This window comes from Symphalangus syndactylus, chromosome 22 (genome assembly GCF_028878055.3).
Source record: "Symphalangus syndactylus isolate Jambi chromosome 22, NHGRI_mSymSyn1-v2.1_pri, whole genome shotgun sequence".
NCBI lineage: Eukaryota > Metazoa > Chordata > Mammalia > Primates > Hylobatidae > Symphalangus > Symphalangus syndactylus.
In genome coordinates this window covers 25,712,859-25,731,381 of record NC_072444.2, presented here as the reverse complement: position 1 = coordinate 25,731,381, position 18,523 = coordinate 25,712,859, and the positions used below count along the sequence as shown (strand labels likewise).

General features: G+C 44.8%; 1 protein-coding gene and 1 pseudogene across 5 annotated transcripts in view; one reads left to right on the top strand and one right to left on the bottom strand.

Moving 5' to 3' along the window:
• MTOR (mechanistic target of rapamycin kinase) overlaps positions 1–18,523 on the bottom strand; it is a 156,909-nt gene that overhangs the window by 28,961 nt on the left and 109,425 nt on the right. For all 5 annotated transcript variants that reach the window (XR_008653986.2, XM_055262403.2, XM_055262404.1 and 2 more), the window contains 7 exons: positions 15,539–15,639; positions 12,063–12,178; positions 10,466–10,543; positions 10,146–10,253; positions 5,205–5,330; positions 4,976–5,107; positions 36–151 (listed from right to left, as the gene is read on the bottom strand). Coding sequence is in view for 4 of the 5 variants with exons in the window: in XM_055262403.2 (XP_055118378.1) it covers positions 36–151; positions 4,976–5,107; positions 5,205–5,330; positions 10,146–10,253; positions 10,466–10,543; positions 12,063–12,178; positions 15,539–15,639 (777 nt within the window). In the remaining variant the exon portion in view is untranslated. The remainder of the gene's footprint in view (positions 1–35; positions 152–4,975; positions 5,108–5,204; positions 5,331–10,145; positions 10,254–10,465; positions 10,544–12,062; positions 12,179–15,538; positions 15,640–18,523) is intronic.
• Positions 17,764–17,862, top strand: LOC129472840 (uncharacterized; annotated as a pseudogene).

The window sequence follows — 18,523 nt, the reverse complement described above, 5'->3', positions numbered from 1 at the left end:
GAATGTGACTTGCCCCAAGTCAGTGGGGACCTCACCGGGCCATGAGCTTGTGCAGTTCCTGCTTATGCTGCTGGTCCTCAGTAGCGATGGCATGCTGGGCCTGTTGCTGCATGGTCTGGACAAAATGCTGCATGTGCTGGAAGGCATCAATCTGTAACAGGACAAAGGCATAGAGAGCCACTAGGCTTGTGGCCCAGCTTCAGAGGGAGGGAGCTACCGTTCATCTGATAGGCATGAGTCAACCCCTCTCCAAAAAGAATACCCTAGAGCACAGAATGACGACCCCATAGGACAGAGGACCAGGGAGTGATGCTGGGAGAGGCTGGGCTTTTCAAAAAGATTCATGACTTATTCAACTCAAGTCTTGGCTCTCCTTTGCCAACTATAATTACCAGTTTTATAAGCCCTGGCAAAGTTTCATGCCTGGCTACCCCAAATAAAAATTCCTATAAAGTAATTTGAAACAACTGCTTACTTCACTATCAATATGTTACCCTGGGAGATATTAGGCTTTTGGGAATTGTTTCAGGCTAATAAAACTTTGGTATTTGTTTACAACACCAGGGTATCTTGGACAGCCCAGCGGAGCAAAAACTATAGATTTAAAAATCATATAGCACCCAAATACGAACACAGATTTGGGGTGAAGACCCTCATGCATTCACAGGGAATAGGCAGAAGATATCAGCTCAGCACACATCTGGTTGAACAGGGTGACTTAAGGGCAAAATCTCCAGAGCACCCTAAAGCAGCTAGATCTATTTACACTACCGGCTTGTATACAAAGTGAGCAGAGGGCATGTGAGTCAGGAACAGACAGCTGAACTGAGGAAGGGCAGAGACAGAATCACAGATCTGGGACTACTGTACAAGCCCGCCATATCCAGTTGAACCAGCATCTTGATAAGTGGGGTCCATATCAATTTTAAAGGGAAAAACAAATCTTTTCCGGTTTTTCTAGAGGGGGGAAAACCCACAAATAGAAACAAAAATAATAATAAAGGGCTTCAAGGATGGAGATAGAACGTACAAACATCAAAAGCTCAAATGGAAAAATGGCAAAATCTAAATGCATTAACACAGGGAAAGGAAACATTATATGAGAGAATGTGAAAAAGAGGCAATGTGTTCTGTGCTGCAGAAGAAGGAAAAAAATCAAGACTTCAGATAAATAACAGTTCTCCTTATGGTAAATCATGTAAGAGGTATTTTTGTTTGTTTTAAATAAAAACATGTTAGCCAGGTGCAGTGGCTCACACCTGTAATCCCAGCACTTTAGGAGGCCGAGGCGGGTGGATCACCTGAGGTCAGGAGTTCCAGACCAGCCTGGCCAACATGGCGAAACCTGTCTCTACTAAAAATACAAAAATTAGCCTGGCGTGGTGGGGCATGCCTGTAATCCCAGCTATTTGGGAGGCTGAGGCAGGAGAATTGCTTGAACCTGGGAGGTGGAGGTTGCAGTGAGCCAAGATCATGCCACTGCATTCCAACCTGGGCAACAGAGTGAGACTGTCTCAAAAAAAAAAAAAAAAAAGAACAAAGGTTGGGTGTGGTGGCTCACGCCTGTAATCTCAGCACTTTGGGAGGCCAAGGTGGGTGGATCACCTGAGATCAGGAGTTCCAGACTAGCCTGGCCAATATGGTGAAACCCCGTCTCTACTAAAAATACAAAAATTAGCTGGGCATGGTGGTGGCTGCCTGTAACCCCAGCTACTTAGGAGGCTGAGGCAGGAGAATTGCTTGAACCTGGAGGCAGAGGTTGCAGTGAGCCGAGATCACACCATTGCACTCCAGTTTGGGTGACAAGAGCGAAACTCTGTCTCAAAAAAAAAAACAAAACATGTTAGTGATGATGGCCTTGAAGAAAATGAAACTCCCTAGTTTGGGGGCCAAGACCAATCTCAGATGCTTTTCAATATAAAGAATTAATTGGCATGAAGAGATTGGGTTAACCCAGAGCCAGAATGACATGACAAACAATTGATCAAGCAGCTAATCCATGCATGAGGACAGGGCAGGCACACAGATGTTCCAACACTTAACAAGACACCTGTCCCTCAGACTTCTGTCTTCACAGAGATCCATTACTCACCACCAGCTTTGAAAAATGAACTACATTAGCATCCCACACTTGGGAAGTAATAAATGTTCCTTTAATTTTAATCTTTTTTAGTTTAAATTTTTATTTCTTTAGAGACAGGGTCTCTCACTCTGTTACCCAGGCTGGAGTGCAGTGGTGCAATGATAGCTCACCGCAGACTTGAACACTTTTGCTCAAGTGATCCTCCTACCTCAGCCTCCCAGTAGCTGAAACTACAGGCACACACCACCACACCCAGTTAATTTTAATTTTTAGTAGAGATGAGGTCTTGCTATGTTGCCCAGGTTGGTCTCAAATTCCTGGGCTCAAGCAATCCTCCCACCACGGCCTCCCAAAGTGCCAGGATTATAGGTGTGAACCACACTTTAGTTTTTTTTTCTAGGGGAACTACGTTGACCAGTCTTAAATCTGATTTTTTTTTTTCTTTTGTGACACAGAGTTTCGCTCTTGTCACCCAGGATGGAGTGCAGTGGCGTGATCTTGGCTCACTGCAACCTCTGCCTCCCAGGTTCAAGAGATTCTCCCGCCTCAACTTCCCAAGTAGCTGGGAGTACAGGTGTGCACCACCACACCTGGCTAATTTTTGCATTTTTAGTAGAGATGGTGCTTCACCATGTTGCCCAGGCTGGTCTCGAACTCCTGACCTCAAGTGATTCGCCTGCCTCAGCCTCCCAAAGTGCTGGGATTATAAGTGTGAGCCACCACACCTGGCTTAAATCTGATTTAAAAAAAAAAAAAAAAGAATTGGGAGGCGGTAGTAAAAAAACTCAATCACTAAAAAGGTGATAACTCAGTGTGATCATTGCGTATGTCACACAGGTAGGAGCTAAACTAGGAACTCTGATGGTAGGTGCTTTTCAGAGCCCATAAGCTACCTGTCATCAACAATCCAGACACTGGGTTTAAACTCTTTGGTGGACTTAATAAGGAGCTGAACAAAATATAAACTGCCAAAGCTGGGGAGGCTGGGTATTAAGTTTGGATTTGAAGCCCAATATTTCGTTTATCCAGCATAAGAGAATCCAGTATCTTTCTAATGTATAGTATAAGGCAACTTATTTTCAAGGAATTGGAAATGTTCTATTTAAAATTTGTTTTCTCCATCCCCAGGAAATGAAAAAAGGGAAAAATGATTCTTTCCCTCCTGTAAATGAAGGACCTGTCACTTGGAAGAAGGGGCTTCTCATAGGCCCGCAGGATTTTAGCTAGGCACGATATTCTGGTTCTAGATTACATGGGTGGGTTTGTGGGCAAGAACAATGGCCTTGGCTCAGTGAAATTTTACAGAAGGACCAGCCTGTCTCTGGACTCTGTGAAGTGTCTTGTCTAGGAAAACATGATACATATACCCATAGCCTGATGCCTTCCAGGATAACAGGGTCTGCTTTTCCCACAAATACTTTCCTTTGCCTCAGGCGAGGCAGAGCATGATTCTTGTTTACAGTGGAGGAAAGTAAGGCTCAGTGAGTGTCTTGCTCAGCAGCACAATTATTAAGTAGTCAGTTTTCCTTGGGTAGCTCCTTAACTATGAAGATATGACATCCCTAGTTCTGGGCTTGAAGTCCCAGCACTTTACTTTAAATAGGTTCCTAATTTTTAATTCCACAGAATTTGGGCTACTAAGAAAGACCATTCCATGGAGAAGTTGGGCTGGGGTCTTATATTGAAAGAAGCCACTCCTTGCTTAAGATATTACCCAAAAGACTTCTTCAACCTGCCTTGGGCAAGACAGTCAGAGACTTGGAGGCTATACATAGGAGGGAAATCAGACTATACTCAGATCCAGCACCTTCTGTTTTTCTCATTTGCCTGGAGGAGGTCAGCTTTTAATCAGAAATGCTCTGGCCTGGGAGGCTCACAGAGACTGAAAAATAAAACAAAACAACAAAAAACAAACAAAATCTCCAAGCTGCACATTTGAAGAAGGAAACTTAGGTCACTGGTACTGCAGTAAATCCCAAAGACCAGGTTCCTGGGTACAGGCTGGCTGATCCCACTCTGGGTGGTATTCACAGCCACCCTGAGTCAGTCATGTACAAAATTAGTCAATTTCTAGACCCAGTCACCAGATCTCCTAAGTGTGCCTTCCGCAGAAACACAACTTCTATTTTATGAGATCTTCCCACAGCAGAGGCTCCAGTGGCTGGGTTTTATTCCTCTCTCATCTCAGGTACCTCATTGTGGGGGTCACAATGGGGAGAGAAGGCTAGTGAGACTCCCTCTTCCGTTTGGTAAGAAAGAGGAAGGGGAAGCCAAAGCAGGTGCTGACTTTGCCTCCAGGGCCTACTGTTTATTAGTCCTCACCATCATCCAGGCAGATTATTTAAAGAAAAAAACCCCCAAACCAGGAGCCACATCTATTTCCCAAGGGCTTGTCTGTAAATACAGTCAGAAGAATTCTACATTGGCTTCAAGATAACTTTCCCTCCTGGTTTCAGCATTATACCCTGCATGTTATTCCTTTTGAATCCAAACTGATGACAGGAGAGGAGACCAGAAGTCTGAAAAACCCAGATTGGTCTTGTGAAAGTTCTAGTCTGTGTATTTACAAATCTGCTCTTTTTTGTACCAAACAGCCCATCTTCTCTTAGGGGTAGAAAGTGTGCCCTTTCTAGTCCCAGCACTTTCTAGATACAAATACATATAACTGTGATCACATTCATTGGTTTGATCAATGGTATATATGCATCTCCTCAACTGTGATTCACTTTATGAAACCAGGCCAAATAGCTTCATAATAGGAAGAGACTCCCTGACATTGTGAGTAGGTGGTTTAAACACTGTTTCTTTTCTGGCCTTAAAGAGGCAGAGAGAAGCAGATTAGGCGAGCATTCTGGAGAAGGTGGTCTGTTCTGGATGCATTGGGATACAGACCTTGCGGGCACTCTTCCACATGTTTTTCATGTAGGCATAGGTCACCTGAGGGTGAACTGTTGGCAGAGGATGGTCAAGTTGCCGAGACGGATCAACTCCCAGGAGCAACACTAAGGTTTTATGAGCAAGAGCCTTAAAAATAAGAGAGACTGGGTTATAGACAGAACTGGATAGCCCAGGGACACCATGGGGCCCTACCTGTCCATGTGGGTGGGTGGTTGTCACTCACCAGCCTGCCACTCTTGCCGCACAGGCTTGCATACTTGAGCCAGGTTCTCATGTCTTCATGAGGGCTGACCACAAGGGACCGCACCATAAGGATTTTCTGCCAGTCCTCTACGATACGCTGGCAGCCCTGGAACATTCAGAAGTGAAGATTAGATATGTTTTCTGATCATTGTTTTTGAGGCAGAGTCTTGCTCTGTCGCCCAGGCTGGAGTGCAGTGGTGCAATCTTGGCTCACTGCAACCTTTGCCTCCCAGGTTCAAGCAATTCTCCTGCCTCAGCCTCCCGAGTAGCTGGGATTACAGGCATGTGCCATCATGCCTGGCTAAGTTTTGTATTTTTAGTAGAGACGGGGTTTCAGTATCTTGGCCAGGCTGGTCTTGAACTCCTGACCTCGTGATCCAACCGTCTTGGCCTCCCAAAGTGCTGGGATTACAAGCGTGAGCCAACGTGCCCAGCCTTTTATTATATTTTTAATAGAGATGGTGTTTCACCATGATGGCAAGGCTGGTCTCGAACTCCTAACCTTAACTGATCTGCCTGCTTCAGCTCCCAAAGTTCTGGGATTACAGGCATGAGCCACCATGCCTGGCCTTCTGATACATTTTAACTTCCCTGCAAGCCACAGCCAAATCCACTGTGAAACACAAAGGAGATTTGCTGGTAGAATCTCAGCTTTCTCAGGTTAAGGGTACTTTGAGTGAAATACCCTTAGGCAGCAGTCCCCAACCTTTTTGGCACCAGGGACTAGTTCTGTGGAAGACAATTATTCCGCAGATTGGGCGGGGGGCGGGGGGATGGTTTTCGGATGACTGTTTCACCTCAGATCATCAGGCATTAGATTCTCATAAGGAGTGTGCAACCTAGATCCCTTGCATGCACAGTTCATAATAGGGTTCATGCTCCTGTGAGAATCCAGTGTGGCTGCTGATCTGACAGGAAGTGGAGCTTGCCCATCCCTCACCTTCTGCTGTGTCTCCCGGTTCCTAACAGGCTACCCACCAGTCCCCGGCCCCAGGTCTGGGGACCCCTGCCCTTAGGGGCATCTCAGCAGTTTGAGAGATGGTATAGCATGGGTTTGGAGCTTGAATCCTGCCTCTGTCACTTGCTACCCTATGTGACTTTGGGCAAATCACTTAACCTCTGACAGATCTGTAGAGTGGAATAAAAATAGTACCAGTTTCATAGGGATACGGTGAGGATTAAATAAATTAAATGATTGATTTCAATTTATTTTGTGAATGGTGAATAACACATAATACATCTTCAACTTTAAAATTTTGTTTCAGTCTTTCTGGTTGAAGATGACTATCACTGACAAAGAAATTAAAATGTATCATTCAAAGTTCAAAAATGAATTAAATGTAAATAAGTTAAAAAAATTTTGAAGTGACATTGCTTTTAAGTTGGTAGCATTTATATTTCTGAAGTTATTAAGCCTAAACCTCCATTAAGACTTCTGAAAAAAAAAAAAAAAAAAAAAGACTGTTGAGATATCGTGTATGTTGGCATCTTAGATTCTTTCTTCTTCATTTCTACTCGTCTCAGATCAAAAACACAGAAGGGGAAATGCTTCATTCAGTTACACTTAGAAATTCTTCTTTCTTTTTTTTTTGATAGGGTCTCACTCTGTCACCCAGGCTGGAGTAAAGTGGTGCAATCATGGCTCACTGCAGCCTCAACCTCCCAGGTTCAAGCGATCCTCCTGCCTCAACCTCTCCTGAGTAGCTGGGACTATGGGCGCACACCACATCTGGCCAATTTTTGTATTTTTTGAATTAGACGGGGTTTTGTCATGTTGCCAAGGCCGGTCTCAAACTCCTGGGCTTAAGCTATCTGCCTGCCTCAGCCTCCCAATGTGTTGGGATTATAGATGGGATCGTTCTTGTCGCCCAGGCTGGAGTGCGGTGGCACAATCTCGGCTCACTGCAACCGCTGCCTCCAAGGTTCAAGCAATTCTCCTGTCTCAGCCTCCTGAGTAGCTGGAACTACAGGTGCGTGCCACCATGCCTGGTTAATTTTTGTATTTTTAGTAGATATGGGGTTTTGCCATGTTGGCCACCCTGGTCTTGAACTCCTGAGCTCAAGCGATCTGCCCGCCTCGGCCTCCCAAAGTGCTGGGATTACAGGCATGAGCCACTGCGCCTGGCCACAAACTCTTTATAATTAAAAAAAAAAAAAAAAAAAAGCCGGGCGCGGTGGCTCATGCCTGTAATCCCAGCACTTTGGGAGGCCGAGGTGGGCGGAGCACAAGGTCAGGAGATCGAGATCATCCTGGTTAATACGGTGAAACCCCGTCACTACTAAAAAATACAAAAAAAAAAAAAAAAAATTAGCCAGGCGTGGTGGTGGGCGCCTCCAGCTACTTGGGAGGCTGAGGCAGAAGAATGGCATGAACTCGGGAGGCGGAGCTTGCAGTGAGCCGAGATCATGCCGCTGCACTCCAGCCTGGGGCACTGAGCGAGATTCTGTCTCAAAAAAATAAATAAATAAAATAATTTAAAAAGTGAATTAATTATCAAAGGGGCTTAAGCCAATTTTACATCTAACAACTATAGAGTGTATAGAGAGTCAGGTGAACTTTTTTTTTTTTTTTTTTTTTTTTTTTTTTTTGGAGACAGAGTCTCATTCTGTCCCTCAGGCTGGAGTGCAGTGGCGCAATCTTGGCTCACTGCAACCTCTACTTCCCAGGTTCAAGCGATTCTCCTGCCTCAGCCTCCCAAGTAGCTGGGATTACAGGTGTGCGCCACCACGCCTGGCTAATTTTTGTATTTTTTTCTTTTAGCAGAGAGGGGGTTTCTCTATGTTGGCCAGGCTAAGTCTCAAACTCCTGACCTCAAGCGATCCACCTGCCTCGGCCTCCTAAAGTGCTGGGATTACAGGTGTGAGCCACCATGCCCGGCCAAGTGAACTCCTTTTTCATCCTTGTTGATAAGAAGTCAGACTCAGAAGGGGAGTTCCTGAGATCTACTGCTTCACGGTAAATTCCATGAACCCATGGAGCTGTCCTCCATGGAGATAAACTTAAAAGTCTAGCAACAATGATCTCAGGCTTTTAGCTATGATAAGATGCAGTCTGAGCCTGACTGGAAAACCCAAAGCAAGAAGAGACCCAGCGCCAGTAAGGCTGACCTCTCTAACTGCCCTATGGGAGGGTCTTAGGAACCAAAAGCATTGGTGCAACTCCGAAGAAAAGTAACAAACATGTATTTTTCCACTACTATAATACTGGCTGGGGATTTTAATTTAAATGATTTGACCACAAAATGGCAGTTTTCTAGCCCCAGCAGTTCATTTGACAGCAAGCCATCCACAAGAGCCAAATTTCCACTATAAATGTAATGCTTTACTTTCAGGCCTTGGACCACATTTTTCCATCCCATGAAGTGTGACAACAATGATTTAGAAAGTTAAAATAACAGAAAAAAGTACATTGAGTGATTATTTTTTGTTACTCCTCACCAATAGTTAGGTTCTCCCAGATGCTGAAATAATTTGGCCTCTTGTAAGCCAAAAAGCATCTTGCTGCCTCAAGATAGGAAAGTCACGAAGGCTTAAGGTGGTGACAGTGTCCTGGACCCAGTAAAGTCAGACAGGCATCTCTCTTCCCAGGACTCAATCCATGCCTCCCCTCTCCTCTAAGTCTACATTTGGATCAAGTCCCACTTGTCAGACTGTCAGAAGGTTCATCAGATCTCTGCTGTAGAAACTCTTTATTGTAGGCATTTCAAAGAACTGGGGTGTGTACAAATCAAGTGGGAAATGCTTATTTGTGGAATTCTTTCTGGTGCCCAGGAGACAATTTTCCATCAAAACATTCACTGGCCATTTCATAATTACTAATAAAACATGTAAAAGAACTGTATGTGCTCATTTCAGAGCCATAAATGACTGTATTCATAGATGTTCCTTTGCCCATTACTCTTTCCTGTCCAGGGGAATGTGCCCTGAGCTTCCTAGACAGGAATGTGTTTGGAGTCAAAAGGTTTTGTCGCAGCCTACTGAGATGCCTGGAAGCACAAACTTCGATTGGTCTGAAGCGAGAATTTGGAATTAGCAATTAGGTGGGGATTTAGTTGAGAGGAAATGGCTTATAATTGGGGAGATGGATTATGATAGGCAGGGAGATAAATGGTTTCTGGAGTGGTAAAGGCTTTCTCTCTTTTTTCTTTTGCTGATGAACCTCCTATCCTACCCACTCAAGGAATGGGAGAACTGGCCATCCTTCCCAGAACACTTAGACTCCTGACTCCCAGACCTGGAGTGACAGTTCTTCATGTTAAAATGATCAGAATGTGACAACGAAAACACTGATGGAGGACTTGGGAAAGCTTCTCTACAAGGGGAAACTGCAGTGTCACCTCAACAGAGGCGACAGGATGACTCTGACCTAAGTGACTATAAATAGCAGGAGTTGGCCAATGAGAACCTAAGGCAACCCCATCTGAAAAGCTGGTGCAAGCGGCCTGCAACTGTAGTTAGAGGAGTGGTTCTTAGCTTTGGCTTGTGGAATCATCTGGGGGAACCTGAAAAGATACTGATCCTGAGTCTCTCCCCAGAAATTTAATTGGCCTGGGGAATAGCCTGGGCATCAGGATTTTAAAAAGCTCTCCAGGTGATTCTACTGTGCCGCTAAGGTTGAGAACCACTGATTTTGAGGTTATAATTCCTAACTGACTGGTCACAGGTGTCACTTATTAAAAAACATTTTTTTTAATTCCTAGAGAAGAGAATAAGAAGAGACTGGAAAATTGGTCATTCTCTCACAGCTTAAGCTTAGGTGAGGAGCCTTTGAGTATTCTGCTTTGTATGCAAGCCAAGCAACACACTGGTGGAGGAGGCAGGAAAAGCAAGTTGAGTAAGAGCCGGGGTGGAGGGGGGCACTCGCCCAGGTCCTGGAAGGGGTGGGGTAGGCGGGTGAACTGGGGCTTTCTACCAAGCTCACCTGCAGTCTCTCCCACCAGATCTGGCGGATGATCTCTCGTCGCTCGGGGACAAGTTTGTACTGGATAACCTCCTCCAGCTCGGACAGCATGTGGCAAGAAACCATGGCCTGATGGAAGCAAATCGCATTCCAAACTAATTACTGCACGAACAATCCAAAAGACAGGATTAATTTAAATCATTCCTTCTGGTGTCAGGGTATCTGCCGATCAGAGAAAACAGGCATGTTTCCAGCAGCCTGTGAGTTCTCAATAGCCCATTCTGAAAAAAGTATGGAAATAAGCCTCAAAAATGACAATGTGCAGAATAGTTGACACTTACCCCATATGCCCGACTGTAACTCTCTCCTGCCATCGCAGTTAATTCAGCATCCAGCAGGTCCCTGGCCTTGTCAATGCACTAGAAGAGAAACAACCCTTGGGACTGAGCTCTGGACTTGGGAGCTTAGGGTTATTTTAGGGCACCCCAACTAGCTACAGAAGTTATCTGTCTCACTTAAATTCCAGGGATGAAAAGAGAAATTTGCTGAAGAAGGGCATTTTCCCAGAACTGAATGGCTTGAGAGGAGGTATTATCCAATTTCTCATCAAAGACAGAAATGCATGGCATCCAAAACTTTAACATCTATCTAAGGTAACACACAAAATCTTAGGTGGCAAAGGCATGGGAATGTGGGCTGTAAAACTGAATCATGGGTTCTTGCATCTCAAGAGGACATAACTGGGGAATCTACCTCTTTTTTTTTCTTTTTTTTTTTTTTCTCTGAGACACAGTCTCACTCTGTCACCCAGGCTGGAGTGCAGTGGTATGATCTTGGCTCACTGCAGTCTCCACCTCCCGGGTTCAAGTGATTCTCTTGCCTCAGCCTCCCAAGTAGCTGGGATGCTGGGATTACAGGCACCCGCCACCACGACCAGCTAATTTTTGTATTTTTAGTAGAGATAGGGTTTCACCACGTTGAGCAGGCTGGTCTCGAACTCCTGGTCTCAAGTGATCCATCTGCCTCGGCCTCCCAAAGTGCTGGGATTACAGGTGTGAGCCACTGTGCCCAGCCTGCGGATCTGCCCTCATTTAACTTTTTCTTGCTGGGCATGTTTATGAAAATAGATTCTGCACACACTTCAATGGCTCCAGGTGGTAGCTCTGGCTTCCAAGCACCCTCTGTCCTTATGAGGGAGTGTCTCTAAACTTGGCAGAGATGTCCAATCCTGTCCACGTGAACAGGAGCTCTTGTGTCTCTGACAGAGACAACCGAGATCTTGGTTCTTATCACATAAATGAGAGCCTGGGGGATGCCACAGCACTGCAGTTTCCTCTGTGCCATCAATTAAAAACCCCTCATGCAGAGCTTTTCCCGTTTTTGAATGTTTAGGTTAATTATAGTGTCCCAATGCCTTAAGTGCTCAGGTCATTTACCCAGGCACCTCATCTAAGTCTCGTGTCTGACAGGGTGGATGGGATTACTTCATTATTTCATTCTGCAAGTCAGCACGCTATTTGCAAATAAGTACTAGCTTCCTCGGAAGGTAATCAATGTGTGACATGCCTGCATGGCCAGAAGACCCTTGTGACTGATTTCTGCTGCACAGTGAGACTGCTGGCTCTCTGAATCCTATCTTTTGGTGAAATACAGCTTCTCTCTACAACAAGGGATACAATGATGACCCAACAAGCTAACTCTAAAAGCAACTGTGACAGTAGCTTCCAGAACACATTTGTCCCCCTCAGAACAAAAAGTAGCCCCAGCTGACCTGCTGGCAGTCTTCTGAGTGCAATGCATCAAAACCATTCAAATGCACTCACAGAGCCAAGTAAACATCAGACCTGAAGTACAACAGCTTATTACCAAAGCACCATGTGCTTAGAAGCACTACAATCTTTTCCTCGCTGAGAGATCTGGGTGCATGTAGGTTTTTACCTGTTGTGCCAAGGAGAAGAGGTCCTGATGCAGTGCCAGCACAGCTCTATAAAATGCCCCATCATGGGTGTCCCGAGGGATCATACAGGTGTATTCTTCCATGCTGTCCCACTGACCTATACACACACAGAGACAGAAAGCACCAAGGGGGTTGGCTGGTTGGGCTAAAGGCAGCATCTCAAATAGATCTTGCCATTGTTATTTTCCTTTAGCTTGGGATATAAACAAGAGAAATGAACTTGAGCCTCATGTACCAAAATCCTGCAGAGCCCCTATACACACTATGAAGGTTGACTTAACAAAAAAAGCCACATCTGTCTTCCAAACACAGGACTCCATGGCTGCCCAGGGAGCATCTTGACAGATGAGGGGAAGTGCATGAGTGTGAAGTCTGCACATCAAGTGGGCTGAATGCAGCACCTCATTATCCTAGAGAACTCTCTCAGGTTTCTCTAGGTGAAACAAAATTGCTTTCTTCCTTACTACTGAGATAGCCCACAGTTCAGTGGTATGTTGTTTCCTCTAAACAATTGAAAATAGCCATTACACAGATGATAGGGCACAGGATTAGACAAATAGCTTGCCCATTTCATTCTGGCAATATCTTTGCCTCAGGAGGGAGGAGATAAATATTTTAAGCGACTCCATTATAACAAAAAGATGGGCTAGGTCACAGCACAGTGGTCTCTGCGTCATATTAGACAGGGGAAATAGCTGCATCCGGGAAGAGGTATTCATTTCTCCTGGTGGGGTGAGTATGTATCAAATGCCAAGATTTCCAAGACCATCTGCAGAAAAGATATCAGCTTCATTAGCTGCAAACTACAGGGCTGCCAATTTTACAAGGCATTTTCCTGCCTTTCACTCCAGACCATCGGCTCATCCATTCTCTATGCCTCTGGGCACAAGCAAATAGCTAACGATGACTCCTCAGGAAGCAATTTGTTTTTGAAAAATGTTCCGGATCTAGCCCACAGCTCATGAAAGGAAAGGGTATAAGCTCAGTGACTCAAGAGGGACAGAAGAAGAGAATGGAGGTAGAGGGTTATGTAATGTTCCTCTGGGCTCCACAGGTGAAGCTTTTCACCAGGGACGCTCTACATATCCTCTCCCTTCTTATCAAGACCATCTCTGGAACACATATTGATAATCCTCTTAGCTGGGGCCCAGTGTCAGAAATTGACATGTCTGCAGGGATTGAAAAGAAATCTCTGCTTTAAAATACTCTGGGAGTAGGAGTGAGGTGGGTAAGAATTGGGCAGCAAAGAGGAGAATAGAGACAATAAATAGTGAAAATGTTTGTAATTGCTGGAAAAGGTGAAGGGCAGATGGGGGTTCATTATACTATAATTTTCACTGTTATATATATTAGGAAAGTTCTAAAATATAAGTTAAGAAATATTAATAAAAGGAGATAGACAACTGTCCTCTCCCTTCACTCCTGTTTGGGATAAAAACACGACATGGGGAGCTCCAGCAACCATGCTAGATCATGAGGTGAACTTTAAAATGGAGGCATGGGCTGAGCATGCAAAGCAGAAATCCGGAAAAAGGCTAATGATAATAGAGCCAAAATACTAGTCTGGAAACGCCTACCTCTAGATTTCATTTATAAGAGAGGAAAATAAATCAGTAACTTGCTTTAGGCAACCAAAGCCAAATCCTACTGTGGTATAAGAAGAAATATGTTTGGTCTTTGTCCCTAGTGCCTGGTATAGAGCTATCGAAAACCTTCTGCATTTCCTGAGTGATAGGAGTGTTCTTTATTACTCATAATGAGCCCCTATTGATTATGTTGATAAGGTAGAATGGTTTAAGAAAAATTTTATTTATTGAGAAGGCCAATTATAGAGATGACTTTATGACTTAGGCATAGCTGGATGCAGGAACCTAAAGAGAGTTCTCCTCATCTCTCTTTAAAACAAAAAAATTAGGGCCAGGCGCTGTGGCTCACACCTGTAATTCCAGCACTTTGGGAGGCTGAGGCGGATGGATCACGAGATCAGGAGTTCAAGACCAGCCTGGCCAACATGGTGAAACCCCCGTCTCTACTAAAAATACAAAAATTAGCTGGGCGTGGTGGCAGTGCCTGGAATCCCAGCTACTCGGAGGGCTGAGGCAGAGAATTGCTTAAACCTGGGAGGCAGAGGTTGCAGTGAGCCGAGATCATGCCACTGCACTCCAGCCTGGGTGACAGAGCGAGACTCCATGTCAAAAAAAAAATTATGTGTGTGTGTGTGTATATATACATATATATACATAATTGGTAGAGATGGAGCATATATATATATAAAATTGGTAGAGATGGAGTGTCACTATGTTGCCCAGGCTGATTTTAAACTCCCGGGCTCAAATGATCCTCCTGCCCAAGCCTCACAGAGTACTGGGATTACAGGTGTGAGTACCACACCCAGCCTCCCCATCTCTTATTTCTGCTTTCAACTGAAAAGGTAAATGGAGACACAGAGATGCATACCCTAGTACTCTGCTGAATGTGTAGGTGTATGACCCCACTAACCTTGCAGAATATCCAAGCCTATTACCAAAGAGATTGGTTCTTTGAGTAGCATGTGACTTAAACTTTGCCTTATGTTGTCTCTCCCTCCTTCTCCCCTTCCAGGATGGGGCTGGTTACCAGAAAGACCAAGTAATTACCGGGTTTGAACTTTCAGCCCTGTCCACTGACATCCAGGAAAGGTGAAGAGGTTGAAAATTAAAGGCAATAAAAACTCTTGAACAATGAGCTTCCAGGTTGACGAAGGTGCTGGGAGGGTGAAGGTAAACTCCAGTAACACAGGACAGAAGCTTCTGCACTCCAGACCCTTCTAGACCTTCCCTCATTGTACCTGTTCATCTGTATCTTTTATAATACCCTTTATAATAAACCAGTAAATGTAAGTAAAGTGTCTCCTTTTGTTCTGTGCATTGTCCCAGCAAATTATCAAACCTGAGGAGGAGGGTTATGGGAACCCCGATTTACAGCTGGTCAGTGAGAAACACAAATCACAACCTGGAACTTGTGATTGGCATCTGAAGTGGGGCGATACTTTGGGATGAGCCCTTAACCTGTGGGATCTGATGCTATTTCCAAGTAGATAGTGTCAGAAATGAACTACCTGACACCCCATTGGTGTCTGCTGACAATGGCTTGGTGTATGGGGAAAAGCATCTGGCTCCAGTACTCTGTGTGAGTGTACTAAGTGTGTATTTCTCACCCACTAAATCTCAATTTTGATTCTGTGCACTGTTTTCCTTGGCCTCCCCACGAAGATCCAATTTTCCCCATGTCTAACAAGTTAATAAAAATCATCAGGTAGAAAGGACAGATGGAAGGTGTAGAAGTAGGTGGATACAGACCGTTTTTACCCTTCCATAGACCTGGATCTCCACCTAGAGCCAGCACCTTACTCTTCTGATGCGAGCCCCTAGCCTCACTCACCCCATCCTTCACAGGGTGCCTGTGAGGGAAGCTTTACCTAAACCCCATGCAGCTGCAGCAGCCATCCGGGCCATCTTGGCTTGGGTCTCATCATTAACCAGGGTCCACTTTTCACAGCACTGCTGGTGGAGTTGACCCCTGAAGGAAATGAATTATATAGTCAGATTAATCCAAATCTCCTTATACTACCAATCTTCCTCTCCTGCCCCTTGGGTTAGTTGAGGACTACACAGGAACTGGACACCTTTAATAAAAAAGCACATTCTACTAGGTCACATAATAGAGAATCAATGGGCTATTTGTTGTTTCTATGACCTGATGCTCGTAATTTGTCTGGGTGAGTTTATCAAGGATAGGAACCATGTCTAACTTTGTGATATGAAATGTCCTGAACATCTGGCTCCCTTCATAAATATTAAATAACTTCTCTCCTATGCCAAAGAATTCTGGGCTCTTTCCCTTTGGCAGGCCTACAGAGAAAGCAATCTGAAGAGACGCATCTGGACATTCATTTTGGGCTCAAAGCTATAGGGAGAACTGGCTCCTAAAAGTATTATACAAATGGTTTCAGTCTGAAATGAAACCCAGATGAAATCAATCTGTACAGAAGAAAGGCTCTACAATGGTCACATCTACCAGAAAGCTAGATGCTGCTTATTCTCAGAATTTTGCACAATTGCTGAATGTGAAGGAGGACTATGAGATATTGAGATATAAATGGTGCTTAAGACACCCCAACAAACAAAAGAGAATGCGGAGGCCCTAGAATAGGGTCTTGCTATTGACTGTTGAAACTCCCTCTCACGTTTCGCTTCTCAATGAAAAGAAATAAATTCTGCTATTATGCAAATCCGAGCCCCTGATTTCATGTGAGCTTCAAGATGTAGCTAGGAGACTCCTTAATTTTTCCTGCTTTCTGAAAGACATGCTGCAGGATGATTTAACTTGGCACTGGAGGTGGAGTCACGAGGAAGAGCACCAAGTTCTAAGTGGCCCAGGTCAGAAGCCTCATGGAACATGAGCTGCTCTGCACTCTAAGGTGGTGTAGGAGGGCGGGGATAAAGATGCTGAAGTCAATCCCTGCAGAAAAAATCTAGGCTGAGCTCAACAAGAAGCTGACTGTGGACCACGTCTAGGAGAGGTACTCAGAGCCATTATCCAGCATCGCAGTACAGCAGATATTAACTTTGTCGTCTCTCTGACGCATGATCAAGCAAACCAGGGACACCAGCACTCTGGCTCAATACAGAGCTGAGACCAAAAAGAGGAACTGGTGGCCATGATGCCCTATGCATTTACTGAAGCTCCATTAAGGGAATAGGATAAACCTCTGTGTTGGTTTCCTGCCACCGAGACTTAGAAATCTTCACTCCTGGGCCCTGCTAGGGGTTCCCTTAGAGCAGTAGTTCTCAAACTACTAAGTGCATCAGAATCCCCTGGAGGGCTCCTTCAGATGGCTGGGCTCCACCCTCTGAGTTTCTGACTCAGTAGTGCTGGGATAGGGGCTGAGAATGTGCATTTGTAACAAGTTTCTATGTGATGCCAAAGTTGCTGGACCAGGGGCCACAGTTTGAGAACCACTGGCTTAGAGCAGAGGCACAGCTCATCTGCACAGCATATTTTTCTAGGGGTCCTGACTAGAGGTAGAAGAGAAAGCTGCATGATCTCCAAATGGTCCTTCCAACCCTATAGTTCAAAATTTACAGCTGGTGAACACAAGCAACTTGGATGAATGCATCCTCCATGCAAGCTGTCCCTCCTAACTCAGCCTCCCTCTATTATTTCGTCAGGATCAACTGATTCTGTGCCACAGGACTAAGGATGTAGCATTTCTTTTCATCTAGAGCAGGAAGCAAGTTCAGTGCTGAAATCCCACAAACTGTTACCCCAAGAGACAAAGCAGGGAGCAATGCAGGAACAGCAACTCAGAAGGGCAAGCCCTAGCAGTGAACCTTGCACTGCCTTCACCATGCAGCTGTGTGGGAACAGCTGTCAGAGCTTGGTCAGTACACAGACAAGAGCATTGCTCTTCCACAAACATTTGTTACAAAAAATAATGCAGAATATACTGAGTCCTGCCTCTCAAGGGTGGTTGGGTGGGGGGCAAAACCAAATAAATAAAAAACATGAGACTGTTTATGGGGCAACAACTAGGATACATTTTTCTGATACCTTTCACTACACATAGGGAGGACTGGGTAAAAGGTGCACCCTCTGAGACTCTGATTTTCTCACCTAGTGTTTTGGCAAAAAACGCAGAAAGTGCTTGCTTCGGCAGCACATGTACTAAAATTGGTACGATACAGAGAAGATAGCGTGGTCCCTGAAGATTTAAAACAAAAAGCTTAGGAAGTATTCTTTCATTTGGAATGGCTCCATGGCTCCTCTTAGGGTTGAAGGCCTATGATCTCACTCCTGAGGAATCTGTTCTCAATTACCTAGAGGCTGTGTGGGGAACAGTTTGAGGAGGGGGTTCACTTTAGTTCACTTTGGCTGCAGGCGTGGCTGCCTGCACCATAGGGCTGGGCGGGGCGGGGGGGGGTAGGGGTTGCCTAGCTCTCACAGCCTCCTGGAGGCAGATAAGCACGAGGAAATGGGAAGGGTCTCAGCTCACTGTTAACTCCAGATCATTCTGGATGTCACCTCTGATGAACATCTGCCTCAGGCATACTCAGGATATATGCACACAAAAGAAATTTAGAAATTGCACTCTAAACAGAATTGACTGAAAAGACCGTATCAGAAACCTGCATATGATCAGGAAAAATATTCTGCTTCTTTCATCTCATTTTAAAACCTCTTTTAGTCTCCCACATTCTTAAATCCTTTGGTCAGCATTACTAGCCACTTATGCTTTATGGGTAACTATAAAACTGGAAAGAACCCAAGAGATCAGAGGTATTTGGGACTGAGAACGGCAACATCAGGAGATCGACATCACTCAGCTTGGTCATCTCAACTTCTGTGAGCCTTAGTTGCTTCAACTATAACACAAAGGAATTGGAGGAAACCACATCTCAAG